Source organism: Cenococcum geophilum (assembly GCF_001692895.1).
Source record: "Cenococcum geophilum 1.58 unplaced genomic scaffold K441scaffold_28, whole genome shotgun sequence".
In the NCBI taxonomy this organism is placed as follows: domain Eukaryota; kingdom Fungi; phylum Ascomycota; class Dothideomycetes; order Gloniales; family Gloniaceae; genus Cenococcum; species Cenococcum geophilum.
In genome coordinates, this window is record NW_027137586.1 from 122,386 (window position 1) to 135,850 (window position 13,465).

The 13,465-nt window shown below is 35.8% G+C and overlaps 1 protein-coding gene across 1 annotated transcript; it reads left to right on the forward strand.

The window, feature by feature from the left end:
• Nucleotides 1-496: 496 nt before the first annotated feature.
• K441DRAFT_567257 (uncharacterized protein) lies at nucleotides 497-646 on the forward strand (the record flags this gene model as incomplete). The annotated part of the gene is made up of 1 exon (XM_067643790.1): nucleotides 497-646. A coding segment is annotated over one exon (150 nt), but the record flags the coding sequence as incomplete, so codon positions are not given.
• Between the last annotated feature and the right edge of the window lie 12,819 nt (nucleotides 647-13,465).

Below are 13,465 nucleotides of genomic sequence, written 5' to 3' on the forward strand. Positions count from 1 at the left end.
ATTAGGATATAAAATAGAAGCGATAAGGTAAAAGCGTGTATAAAAAAGCGCATTCTTAGACAATCAATTCCTCGGCAAGCCGGTATTGCAATAATCCAATACGCATAACCTTACGGTATAGCACGTAAAAACACATAAGCCCTTCTTAGCAAGAACTTACGGAGTAACTTAGCATTTAAGCGTGTCGCCTTAAATTTATTATAACTACTTTAGCCGAAATTTATAGAGCAAGTATCCTTTATAAAAGAGGTAATTAAAGATTAGCTAAAATTAGGGACCTCCTAGTCCTTAAAGATGTCCCTAATAAAAGAAGTCACTATTAGGCTGTAGATTGTCTGCCATAGCGGCTAACCGGCAGGCCTAATATTATATCTTACTTTCGTTTTAATTTAAAGGACTTTACAGGTCGGCATTATAGTAAAGCTAAGGCGCTTCCCCTATAAAACAAAGTATGCAAATCTACTAACCTAGCACGTACCGTCTAAACCCGAATTAATACTACTATATCTCCTGCATCAAATATATCTTTAGTAACCTCCCCACTTTAATTAAGACTGGCCACTTAAAAATAGAAGGAGGTATTACACCCTCTAGGCTAAGAAACGCTATTAAGATTAAAAGATTCCACAAGGCAATTAAGGGCTAGTTCGATTATTAAGGCCGCGCATTTAACGTTAATTATTATATAAACTACAATAAGGCACACAAGGAGTAGGAATATATATTTAGCATTAAGAATATCAAGCACCAGCCTAGCTACCCTAAGAGTAAGGGTAAATGCAAGTAGTATAGATTAATACCAGAACCTAAAAAGCTAAGGAGAAGCGACTATTTTCCCAAAGAGCCTACCAATTATTTATTAAGTGAGGTACTTACGCGTATAGCTAGGGTGTCCTATATAGATGGATTGCCTATTTTTTAAACTAGAGGCGACTTTAGTACTACTCTATAGTATTACGCACTTATTAAGGAAATGTATATAAGGTTATCTTTAGCTCTATCTAGGCCTATAATAGTTAGCCAATTTATCTAACTAATTAGACACATAGTCTAGCGGGAGAAGATCTATACTTACCAGTCATAAATAAACTAGAGAATAATCATATAAGCTTATAATTGTGCGAGTAGAAATCATAAACCCTTTAAAACAGGTAATTACTAAGATTGAGCTATTCTGCTATAGGCTTAGTAGGGGCATCCTGTCAACCTAAATCGAGGTTCCTTACCACTATCTACTACTATCTATTAGCCTAGATCGTCTATACAAGCTTTATCTCAATTATCCCTTAACTTATAACTAAATATCTTATTAAAAGTCTTATTACCTATTTCCATTAACTATGACCTACTAAATGACGACGTCGTTATCATTTTATTTTACTACCTATCTTAGGTATATAGAGAGCTTCTAGAGCCCTCCTTAATAAACAGAGTTCTTATTCTAAATTACTAGTTCAATATATCCTAACTATTTGTCCTCTTAATATTCCTAATAATCCAAATGACTTTTCAGATCCTCGGCTACGCAGCATCTAAGTAAACTAACTTTTAAGTCCTTTTATGCTGCCGAAGTATCTTTATCCGAAAATACACGTTAGCGCGTATAGAGCGTAAGAATCCATCTATCTAACTCCTCCCTTTACGATTTCAATACTTATTACCTAACATTGTCACCTATAGTACTGGCGTTTATACTTCTATATTTATACCCACTCTAGCCATTACCTAGTCTTTCTCGGAGTGAATCTATCTGGCCTACACTTCACTACTTTATCTATTAACGTCCGTCCCTACGTTGTAGAAAACCCACCGTACCGGAAAATATAAGGGGTACTTTAACTTTAAGCGACTATAACTCTGCGTATATATCGCGCTTCACTATAATTATATATATGTTATATACTATAGCTACTTTATAACACTTAAGACCCTTCCTACTCTATAAATTACGTTCGCATTATCACCTCCTTATCTAATTTATAGAGAGCCTTCTTTTATAGCGTACTAATATCCCTTTACTATAGCACCACTATTAAGCTCTTACCACTTACTATATATATATAAGAGTTGTATCTAAACCTTAGAGCCTTATTACAATAGTAGAAAGTCATTATTAGCCTTATATCTGCTATAGCGCGCAAATTCATACATAGTCGCTACCCTGGTCACTACCTCTAGCTAAAGCGATTTACAATCCTAGTTAGTGCAAATAGTTACCTAATTATAAAGATGTCTATTTAAAGCGAAGTCACGCCTCCTCTAAACAGTAACATCAATATCTATTACAATCAGCCTTTTAGCTTTTCGCTTTAAAATAAGGCTTATTTAATAGAGAATTTGTTATTCATTTATCTTATAGCCTTAATAATGCTATGCCGTACGGCGTTATATTATCGTCGCGATAAAACGTCTTACCCCTTAGAGGATCGCGAACAAGTTACGCGTCGCGTCTTTTTACAGCTATTAATAAGTAGTCTTTCCTAACAATTTTTCCCACAGGGTTTTTAATAGGTTTTAAATTAACGCTTTCCAGCTTCCTCCCTTCCTTCCTACTACGTCGTCGTTGTTAATAGCCTTTAATATTACCTAGAGATTCTAGGTTACTTAAACAGTTTATTAACAATACCCTACGGGCGTAAAGAGACGACATATATTCCTACATTTATATTAGTTATTAGGCGTAGGCCTCATACTATTAGGTTCTAATAGTACGCGTTATTTGGGGCAATAAGTATGTAATTATCTACCACTGCTTAAGTAGTAGGGAACCTACTATGCAATATAGCAGGCTAGACGAGATTACCCTCTCCTTAGGCCTATACCCCCTAATATAATACAAATATATTATTTAAAATATATCTCTACGAGCGAGTAAATAGATTATAGCGTAATTTACTTATAGTAGCTGCTATACTTATAGCTGTATAAAGTCTTAATAAGCGCGCCAGCCTCAGCCTTAGAGCCTTATAATTTAACCTCTAATTACTAACTTAAACTCTATAAAAACACCTACGGAATTCGCCACCTTACAAGGGTTTAATTGGTGCGGCTTAGCCACCCTCCCTACTAGCGGGGGCGAGCTTAAAGTATTTTACGCTTTAATTACCTGCTATAAATACTGCTAATTATACTGCCCGTCCTAAGCCTTTATATATATTTAGCTTAGCTTAGCGCTTAAATATATATTTATATAGTGAAAACGGTTAGCTAATCTAAGTCCGGAATAATTGCGGGGCTAATATATATAAGCAGCACCTCTAATATAGGTACTAGCCTACAGCTTATATAAAGCCTTTAAAATCCACTAAAAAGTATTAGAATTTTAAAAAGAGAGGTTTTAGAATAAACTATTAATAAGAGTATAGTCAGTAAAATTGACAAAGTTTTAGGTCTAATATATACCTATATAAGCTAATAAAGGCGCTAGTAATAGGCGCACCGTTATACGTAAGGTGTTTATATATATAATATAAAAAAGCGCTAAGGACCGGAAGTAAGGAGAAAAATTAGGCCAAACCTACTACGGATTCTAATCTTTAAATTACCTTATTTTTAATAAGCAAAAATTTCAAAGGCACGTATTCCACCAGTTATTTAGCTACACTAGTTATCTAGCCACCCTACTAGCACTAAGACGCGTCTTTATATAGTTATTCTACTATAACGCCTTAAATTTAATTAAAAGATCTATCTAACTACTCTCTAAATCTTAGAACATTAATAAATTATATGGCTTTATATATAACAAAGACGCGTCTTAGTGCTGGTGGGGTGGCTAAATAACTAGTATAGCTAAATAACTAGTAGAACACGTTAAAGTGCAGAGCTTAGTAATGCACATATAGGCCAGCATCAGTACCGCCAAAACGCCATTCCCCGGTATTTATATACAAATTTAGTCTAACGTGGCCCTAATAGCCCAATATAATAACACCCCGTTGTAACCTTAACGTAGTAAATAACTAGGAAAAAGTAGGCAGTTTACTAGCGTAAGTAAACCTAGGGCTCGAGCAAAACCCCGTATATTATGTTACCGTATATTATAACAAACTTATACACTCGGCTTTCTCTATATGCCTACGCAATACTAGTTTCTGCTAAGTACAATCCAATACATCCTATACACTTATTGTCTAGAAATAATGCCCAGCTATAGGGCCCTAATAACTACGGACCAACAGTTATAAGTAAGCAAATATTAAAATATCTAAACTATTTAGATATAGAAAGGCATTAAAGGGCAAAACTAACTCTTTTAGTGACTTAACACCTTCCGGGCCATCGGCAGAGGTATTAACAGCAAGAGAGGGGCCTATAACTTATCGTCAATATCTCCAGAACCTTTTTGGGCTTAAAAAATCTAAAAAACAAAATTAACTAATAAAGGAAGCCGTATAGATAGAGCCGTCATCCTTAGCGCCCGATAAAGGCGCTTAAGTTACGGCCACTGTAATAAATGTAGCTCATCCCGCAGATTTAATTAAAGCTTTAGAGGACAATATGGGTCAAAATACATAGGAGGATAAATTATTTATAGTAGGGTTTAATAGCAACTAGACAATATTATTTTAGCTAATAGTGTAGGGATAGAGTGTAAATATTCCTAGAGTATATTTTAGATATTTTACTAATATACTTAGTTATAGGAAGTAAGTAGACCTATAAATACCGAGATATACAGCTACTACTAACCTTGTCCTGTTTATTAGTGTAGTATATAAATAGACCTACGAATACTAAGATATACGGCTGCTGCTAACCTTGTCCTGTTTATTAGTATAGGATATAAGTAAACCTGCGAATACTAAGATATACGGCTACTACTAACCTTGTCCTATTTATTAGTATAGGGTATAAGTAGACCTATAAATACTAAGATATATGGCTACTGCTAACTTTATCCTATTTATTAGTATAGCGTATAAGTAGACCTATAAATACTAAGATATATAGCTGCTGCTAACTTTATCCTGTTTATTAGTATAGGAAGTAAGTAGACCTACAAATACTGAGATATATAGCTACTGCTAACCTTATCCTATTTATTAGTGTAGCGTATAAGTAGACCTATAAATACTAAAATATACGGCTGCTGCTAATCTTATCCTATTTATTAGTATAGGATATAAATAGACCTATAAATACCAAGATGTACGGCTACTGCTAACCTTGTCCTATTTATTAGTATAGGGTATAAGTAGACCTATAAATACTAAGATATACGGCTACTGCTAACCTTATTTTATTTATTAGTGTAGGATATAAGTAGACCTGTAAATACTAAGATATACAGCTACTACTAACCTTGTCCTATTTATTAGTGTAGTTTATAAGTAGACTTACAAATACTAAAATATACGGCTACTACTAACCTTATTCTATTTATTAGTATAGCGTATAAATAGACCTACGAATACTAAAATATACGGCTACTACTAACTTTGTCCTATTTATTAGTATAGCATATAAGTAAACCTGCGAATACTAAGATATACAGCTACTGCTAACCTTATCCTATTTATTAGTATAGGGTATAAATAGACCTATAAATACTAAGATATACGGCTGCTGCTAACCTTATTTTGTTTATTAGTATAGGTTATAAGTAGACCTATAAATACTAAGATATATGGCTACTGCTAATCTTGTCCTATTTATTAGTATAGCTTATAAGTAGACCTGCGAATACTAAGATATACGGCTACTACTAACCTTATTCTATTTATTAGTGTAGCATATATATAGATCTGCGAATGCCCCTTATATATAATTGCTTAAACTAGTACTAATATAGATATAGCCTAACGACTGGTTCTATACCTTTAACAATATATTTACTTAGGATTTCGTTAAAAGCTTGCTATCTAGTATACTACTAAGCTAGCTTGCTCCGGTCTAGTATTATACCTACTATAGTACCATTATAGCTGCTGGCCGTAACGTTAATCTTTCTAAAGTCCGTGCTGCTAAAAAAAGTTATTAGCTCTGCGCTCTACTCCTCCGTATACTTAAACGCTATTACAATAATAACGAACCATATATTCAAATAGTTAGAGAATAGTTAGTATTAAAAATAGAAGAGGGGGGGCTACGCATTCTCCAGTTGTGTTCTAATTTAAATTAGTGTCTTTAACTCCTTATATACGCTAGGCAGGGCTATTACTTACTATATATCTTTGCATATAGAATATTTGGTTAATCTTAATAACGGCATCTAGATTAGCTTCCTAGTCTTACCCAAAGCTAAAAGTCCTATATAATTTGCACTACTTTACATATGGCTTTGTTAGTATAATAAATCCCATAATTATAACAAGTATTATATTAAATCTAACACAGAATTGCCAACAAGACTCCTCTACGTTAGTAATATAGATAATCTAGATTATAATCCTAATATCTTGCGTCTTAATTATACTACGTAAATAGACAAAAGAAAATATATTGCTTTATCCCATTACTAGGGCAAACTTCCAATTAAAGATAAGAAACAATTTTGCACAACTTAGAATAACATTATCTAATGGCAGAGAGGATTTAATATCTCTAACCTGCCAAAAACTTTCCAGGACGCTGTTAAAGTGACCTAAGAACTTCGCGTACTATACCTCTAGATTAACTCACTTTGCGTAATCCAGAACAATAAAGAATATTAGAAACGCGAATATGGACGTATACAAAAAGTCTACTCTTTGGCTTACTGCACAATTGCTATAACTTTAGCTATTAATTCAAAAGCGGAATTCCTTAAGCGGAACGTAAGCACTAAGTATATCTTTATTTAAGATGCCTTAGGCAGGCAATTCTATATCTACACTAGTATAGATTATTTTAACAATAATATAGAGAAGGCTCAGCTTAACACATAAGCATAGGTAATGTAAGAAAGGGTTTTATTATAACGAACTATCTATTTTAGTAATAATTAGACATACTAGGAATATGGTAAAGGGGTTTACTACAAAAACCTTACTAAACTAAATAGGTAAGAGCTTAAGCAATATCTAATATACCAACATCTTCCTAATATAGATATTTTGCTCCTTAGCTTATTTTAAAGGAAGTTCTTTATACTTAACCCAAACTTCCCAAACCGGCTTCTTAAGTCAGGCTACCAACGTACTATAGAATTTATTCACTTTTTTTTAAGGACTACTTAAAGCGCGACCTCTTAGAGAAGACTAATAGAGCTATTATAATATCTAGGTTAGAAGCCCGCATTATAGACGCTTTAAGGTATTAAAGCAGATACGGTATCTTTTAGCAGTACCTTTATAGGAATCTCCTATGGCAGACGTCTAATAATAAAATAGAGCGGATTATATACAAAAACTAGAATATGCCATTATAGTTATAAATAGCATATAATAGAGGCATTTAGTTTACAGACATCCCTTTTAGCAAAGTTAATTAAATTAATAACCTCCGGTTTAATAAGGGGCACAAACTTATACTAATTACCAATATAGGGGAGTTTTGGGATTATACAATGGAACTAGATAGGAAAGATTATACTATTTTAGATTTTAGCAAAACAAAAAGAGGATGGATATAATATAATATTAAGGAGAATAAGGATCTTTTTAAGGAATAATATATTATTGTTAGGAAGAAGTCTAACAAGTATAGGGATAGATTGGATATTAAGGAGTACTATATATTAGTTATTAGGCCGACTAGTATAGATAGCAAGTGCAAAAGGGTTAGAGTTGGGTTAATTTAAAGTAACTACGTAGTAAGACAGAGGTTTAACGTGCAAGTTATATAAGTAACTTTGTATTAAAAAATCTAGCGGAGTAACCGACGCATATATCGATTTAATTTCAAATTATAAGGTATAGTCTATATAGGCTTCATCTACTTATAATATTATTAATAGTTTAGCGCTTCTTACTATAGTAGAGGTGCTTAGTTAGAGAGAGTGACTAAAGAGATAAACCAATCTATACGAGATACTTTACTATACGGAATATTATAGTAGGCTACAATAGCACACTCTCCTTATATAGCCGTTTAAGTATAGCGTTTAACTATTTTAGGTAAAGCTCACTACCAAGACTGTTGCCTAAGGTAAGTTAGAGTGGGTTTACTACGCACTCGCCTACAAAGCTACCTTCTACTAACGCCCGCACTTTATCTTAGCATAGGACCCATCTAGCGGCAGCACAATTAGCGGTATTTATAGCAGGTAATTAATGCGTGCAGTAAAATACTTTAAGCTCGTCCCCACTAGCAGGGAGGGTAGCCAAGCCGCACCGACCAGACCCTTATAAGGTAGCGAATTCTATAGCCATTTTTAGAGAGTTAAGTTAGTTAACCAGATGCATAATTAAGGTTAAGTTAGATCGCAAGGCTATAGGGCTAAGGTTGGCCCACTCCGCATAGCCACAGGCTTAAACTTGCTTAATTAATATAAGTAAATTACTTTCTAGACATCACGTAGAATATATAGGGTCGTTTTACACTAGCCGGAATTAGTAATCGCGTTAATTAAAGGTAGTGACTAGCGTGGCGACCTTATATAAATTTGCGTACTATAGTAGATATAAGGCTGATAATAACTTCTTAACATCGTAACAAAGTTCTTAGGCTCGGATAAGACCCCTATTATAAGTTTTATAAGTAGTAAAAGCTTAATAGTAGTGCTATAGTAAAGGGACATTATTACGCCCTAAAAGGAGGCTCTCTGCAAATAAGGCGCAAAGGCGACAATATAAGCGTAACTTATAGATATAAGGGGTCTCAAATATTGCAAAATAGCTATAGTATACGACTTATATATAGTAAAGCACGACGTATACGTAGAGTTATAGTTATATAAAGTCAAAGTACCCCTTATATTTTCCAGTACGGTGAGTTTTCCACAACGCAGGGACGGACGTTACCCTTTACCCTATCAGTAACTTAGGGTGGTTATCAGCAAAGATACTCGATAAACTTTCCACAGAGGTACTCCTGCTAATCGTCAGCAAGGTACGGCCAATTCTTGCACACTTTAAGCTTCGGCGCTAATCGGTATAGGTCGCAAACAGGGCGGATTTAAAGAGGCTCTATAAGGTCTCAAAACGTCTCTATTAAGTTTTACTACCGCTCCTATACCTAAATATAGCCGCTATACATTGCGGGTCTAACCGCTCACTGCAATTTAAGGCCAGTTTATTCTCCTTCTTAAATCTTACTTATATAGGCTACTTATTACGTAAACTCCGATTAACGTAACGACTAGTATCTAGTTAAAGGAAAAGCCCTTTACTAGCTTTAATAGCTACTAGTAAGCTTTTAAAGGATAAATTAGGAAATAGTCCCGTATATACTAAGAGCATAGTTTTTATAGACTTTACATTTAATCTATTCACCCTACTTAATATTAGAGAAATGCTTCCGCCGGAAGTATTTTATAGTATTAGTTTAGATTAATTTTAGTGCTATATAACATATTAACTACCTAGTATCTTAGGGCTAAATCGTCCTAATTAAGCTTAGTCTCTACGCTAAAGGACTTATACGGTGGGACTATTTTAATATAGACGGTAAGGCAGGCGCCGGTACGTACCTCTTTATTTTTCTCTCCCGTTTCTCTACCTCTATCTCACCTATTAGTAGGCAAGGATTAATTCTTAAAAGAATATTAAAGTCTACGGAAGACGCTAGAGTTTAGGTACCAGATATTGTTATATCTATCGCCGTATCTGTTATTATATCTATCATCGCTTCCGCTAAGCTGCCACTAGCGCCGCCCTTATCCCTCTTTTACTTCTTCCTACTAAACGTCTTCCAAGTTCTATTATTTAAGGGCGAGCTAGGCAAATAGGACGGACCAGACGGACCGGACGGAAAATTAGGCACGTAGACCTTACTATATACCAATTCCACATAACCAGGCTATATAAAGAGTCCATTAATCTAAATATCCTCCTTTTCCTAGTGGCGGCATTTAGGATATAAGAAGGGCTGCTTAAATATACCTTCTTTCCGGATATAAATTAGTCTAAAATGCCTTATAAAACCTTACCTAGGAAAAAAGGAGCTAAAATAGATAAGATATCTAGATAGGTCCTTAGCTAGGGTTAAATAGGAGGGGAAATAAGGCGCGTAAATCTTGTTATAAACCGTTTTAATATAGTTGCTCTATATAGACTCGCCCCCGCTAATCTAAGAATCCCCTATCTCTAAGCGGCAGTATTTAGGGCACTAAAAGGGCTGCTTAAATGTCCCGTTTTTAATATAAATCTTTTTATAGTGCTTTATAAGTTTACTACGGCGGCAATAGACGCTATAGCTAAGAAGGCACCTAGGCTATTCCTTATAACCCCTTATTCCCTTTATTCCAGTTAAGAATAAAAGCATACCCTACTTACCCTCTACGTTGCCCGCTTTGTCCTTTTCGTCCTCTTTATCCTCTTCGCGTATTACCTAACCTATATTATCTGCCTTATGCTCTAAAGTTTCTACATCTAAAGACGGGTCCGCTTTTAGCTAGTAAGTTAAGTATCTAATAAATAGGTTTATAAACCGTTCTAAACACTGTTTAAAGGGCTAGTGTTTATTAACGTCCTAAGTATAACTCTATAGAAACTAAGTAACCGCAGCCGCCGCGTTATAAAAGCGCTTCCTTAAAGCGACTTTACCTAAAGCGCCTTTACCTAGAGCGCCTTCGCTAAGAGTAGATCTAGCGGCTTATATAGTAGGTATACCTATAGTTAGTAAACCTAGGGCTCTTAATCTATTAACACAACTAAAGTATTCCGCCCTCTTCTCCTATACCTTTAGAGACAATAAAATCTTAATAATATAGCGGAGCTGCCCGTTAAGCGCCGTTGCTGCTTTATAATCTCTTGCTTACTTTACCGCTTCTAAGCTTCCATAAAGATCGCATATATCCTTACACTATTTAAACTCCTATAAGTCCTCCTTACTTAGGCTAATAGGAGTATTTACGTCCCTCTATAGGGATATATTGCGGAGGCGCTAAAAGAGGGCATTATTCCATCCGGCTATAGATCTAAAGGCTAACCCTATAAAATCCTCGCGGACGTATTTAGTCTAATAGCTACCTTAAAATACTTAGGTTATATTAAATAAAATATAGTTATATAGCGTATTAGAGAGAACGCCTAGCGGTTTAAAGAAGTTAGTAGCCATCCCTACTATTCGCGGAGTTAAGAAAGAAAGCGGCGGGGAAATATACTGCTTAATATATGCATATACATATACATATATTTACCTTAAATTCTCTTACTATTAAGTCTAGCTCCTACGCCAACCTATAGCGTATAGAGGCGTAAGTCCTCCTAAAAACCGGCTATAAGGTATATTTGGTGCCATAAATAGTTAAAACTTAAGTAAGTAAGTAGAAAAATAGGCCAGTTTAGTATCTCTTTCTTCTACTTTAGCGGGAGGAAGTCTACTCCTTTAAGGGCGGGTTAATAGAGTAGCGCGTTAATAGACTTAAAGCTAGGCTTAAAGGTGTTATCTATAATCGCGCGCGTGGCGATAAGGCTAATAAGGCATATATTTAAATACGGGACAAAGGTAATAGAAAAGAATATCCTGTTAGAATAGAGAAGGTAAGTAAGGAAAAGTAACTAGGGTAGGGCAAGGAGTTCCTAAAGATATAGAGTAAGGATAGGGTCGGGCTTACGCGTTAGCTCTAGAGCTACAGCTAGCCCACTTTTTCTTATTCTTCTTAACTACAATTATAGCGATAAGCCTTATCCTCGTTTGGTTGTTTAGGTCTTATATAACCACTAAACTAACTTACTAGTATAGGAGGCGCATTATAGAGGCTAGCCTAAAGCCGCTAATACCCACCGTTAGGAGGATGGCGTAAAACGCGAGCTAGGTGTCAGGCTCGCAATTAATATCCCTAGCACACTCCTATAGCGTATTAAGGACGATAATAATATCTTTAGCTATCGCCTTAACCTTTTTAAAGGTCTAATTAACCATAAGATCAAGCTTATCTATAAGGCCATCGTAGATCCACTAAAAGAGGGGGGGGGGGTTAGAATAGATATTTTAACCTTTTTGCGCACCTACGCAGAGGATCTGTAGAGGGGAATAAGAGGAAGGGGAAGGGGGATAGGGAGGAGGGGCGTGGGGTTCGTCAGTGCAACCGACCTTAGATATCTTAAAGATCGGCCCTTACGCATACTGCTTAATATAGTTAATAAACTTCAGTCTCCAGAGAGCCTTATTCTTAAAATCTTACCGCCTTTTTTCTAGCAGGATTATAGAGTCGGCTTAAGCGATAAGCGCCCTCTAGAACTACGTAACAGAAGAAGCCGTATTCACCATCCGCCTATATTTATACTCTTACGGTTTAAGGACCGGATATCTTCGCTCTATGTTCTTAATATACGCCTAAAGAAATACTTAGCAATAATCCTTAGCCGTTTTAAACGCGAGGTATAAGTTAAGCTAGATACTATCCAGGTCTACTTATAAGACGTCTCTAATAAATCTATATAAAGAGGCGCGTGGGTTAGCGAGAAAAAGGCGGCTAAAAACGAGGGGAAAGGCGGAGGAGGGAAGGGTAGTAAAAGACGTTGGACGAATAGGCAAGGGCGTACTTACTTACAATCTCTAGACCACCATAATACGATCATAATAGTGGCCCATTACGTCTGCAATCACTAGGCGGTCATCTAGCGGCTAAAAGGTATATAATTTTAAGGCTAATAAGGCCCTCTACCTCTACAACTCTAGGTCGTTAGGAAAGCAGCGCTTAGCTTTAAAGGGCCCTATATCTACCTTCTCTAGCAAATATAGATTAATAAGGGATATAAGGACGGATATAGAAACGGATATAGGGACGGATATAGAGACCGTTATAGAACGGCCGTTGCCGTATTATACGGTGCCTATTACTACTAAAGGGAAGCTATCTTTAGGGTATAGAAGAACGGAAGCAGTAAGGGACAAACGCGGACAGAGGAATTAGAAGGATAGTAGGTGGGCTAACTAGTTAGAAATCGCGATAGCGAATAAGTAAAAGAAGCGGTTAGAATTTAAGGTTAGGAATAAAAAAGGAAATAAGACTACTAAAGACTATAGGTAGAATAGCGGGTAAAGGATATATATATCTCTATCTATCTTAGGGGGGGCCCAAAATAGAACCCCTAGCGGTTAAACTAGGCGTTAAGGGCAGTGTAGTACGGGAAAGATAGGCCTGTATTTTTACAGCGGGCTAAGAACATAAAGGAGGCAAAAGGAAGAAGGCGGCACGGCACGGGCGCATAATTAGAAGCGCTTGCGCGGAGGTTAAAAGGGGGAAGGAGGAAAGGGAGGGAAGAGCAAGCAAGAAAGAGAGAGGCGGTAAGGTTAAAAAACTAGATAGCGTTTTTAATGGAGGCGCGGAACTTTAAAAAGAACAAAAGGTGGGGTTAGGAAAAGAAAATAAATTACTAAACAAAACAGTTAGTTTTCCGCAAAGGCTATAGAAAAACGTAGATTCTAAGTAGTA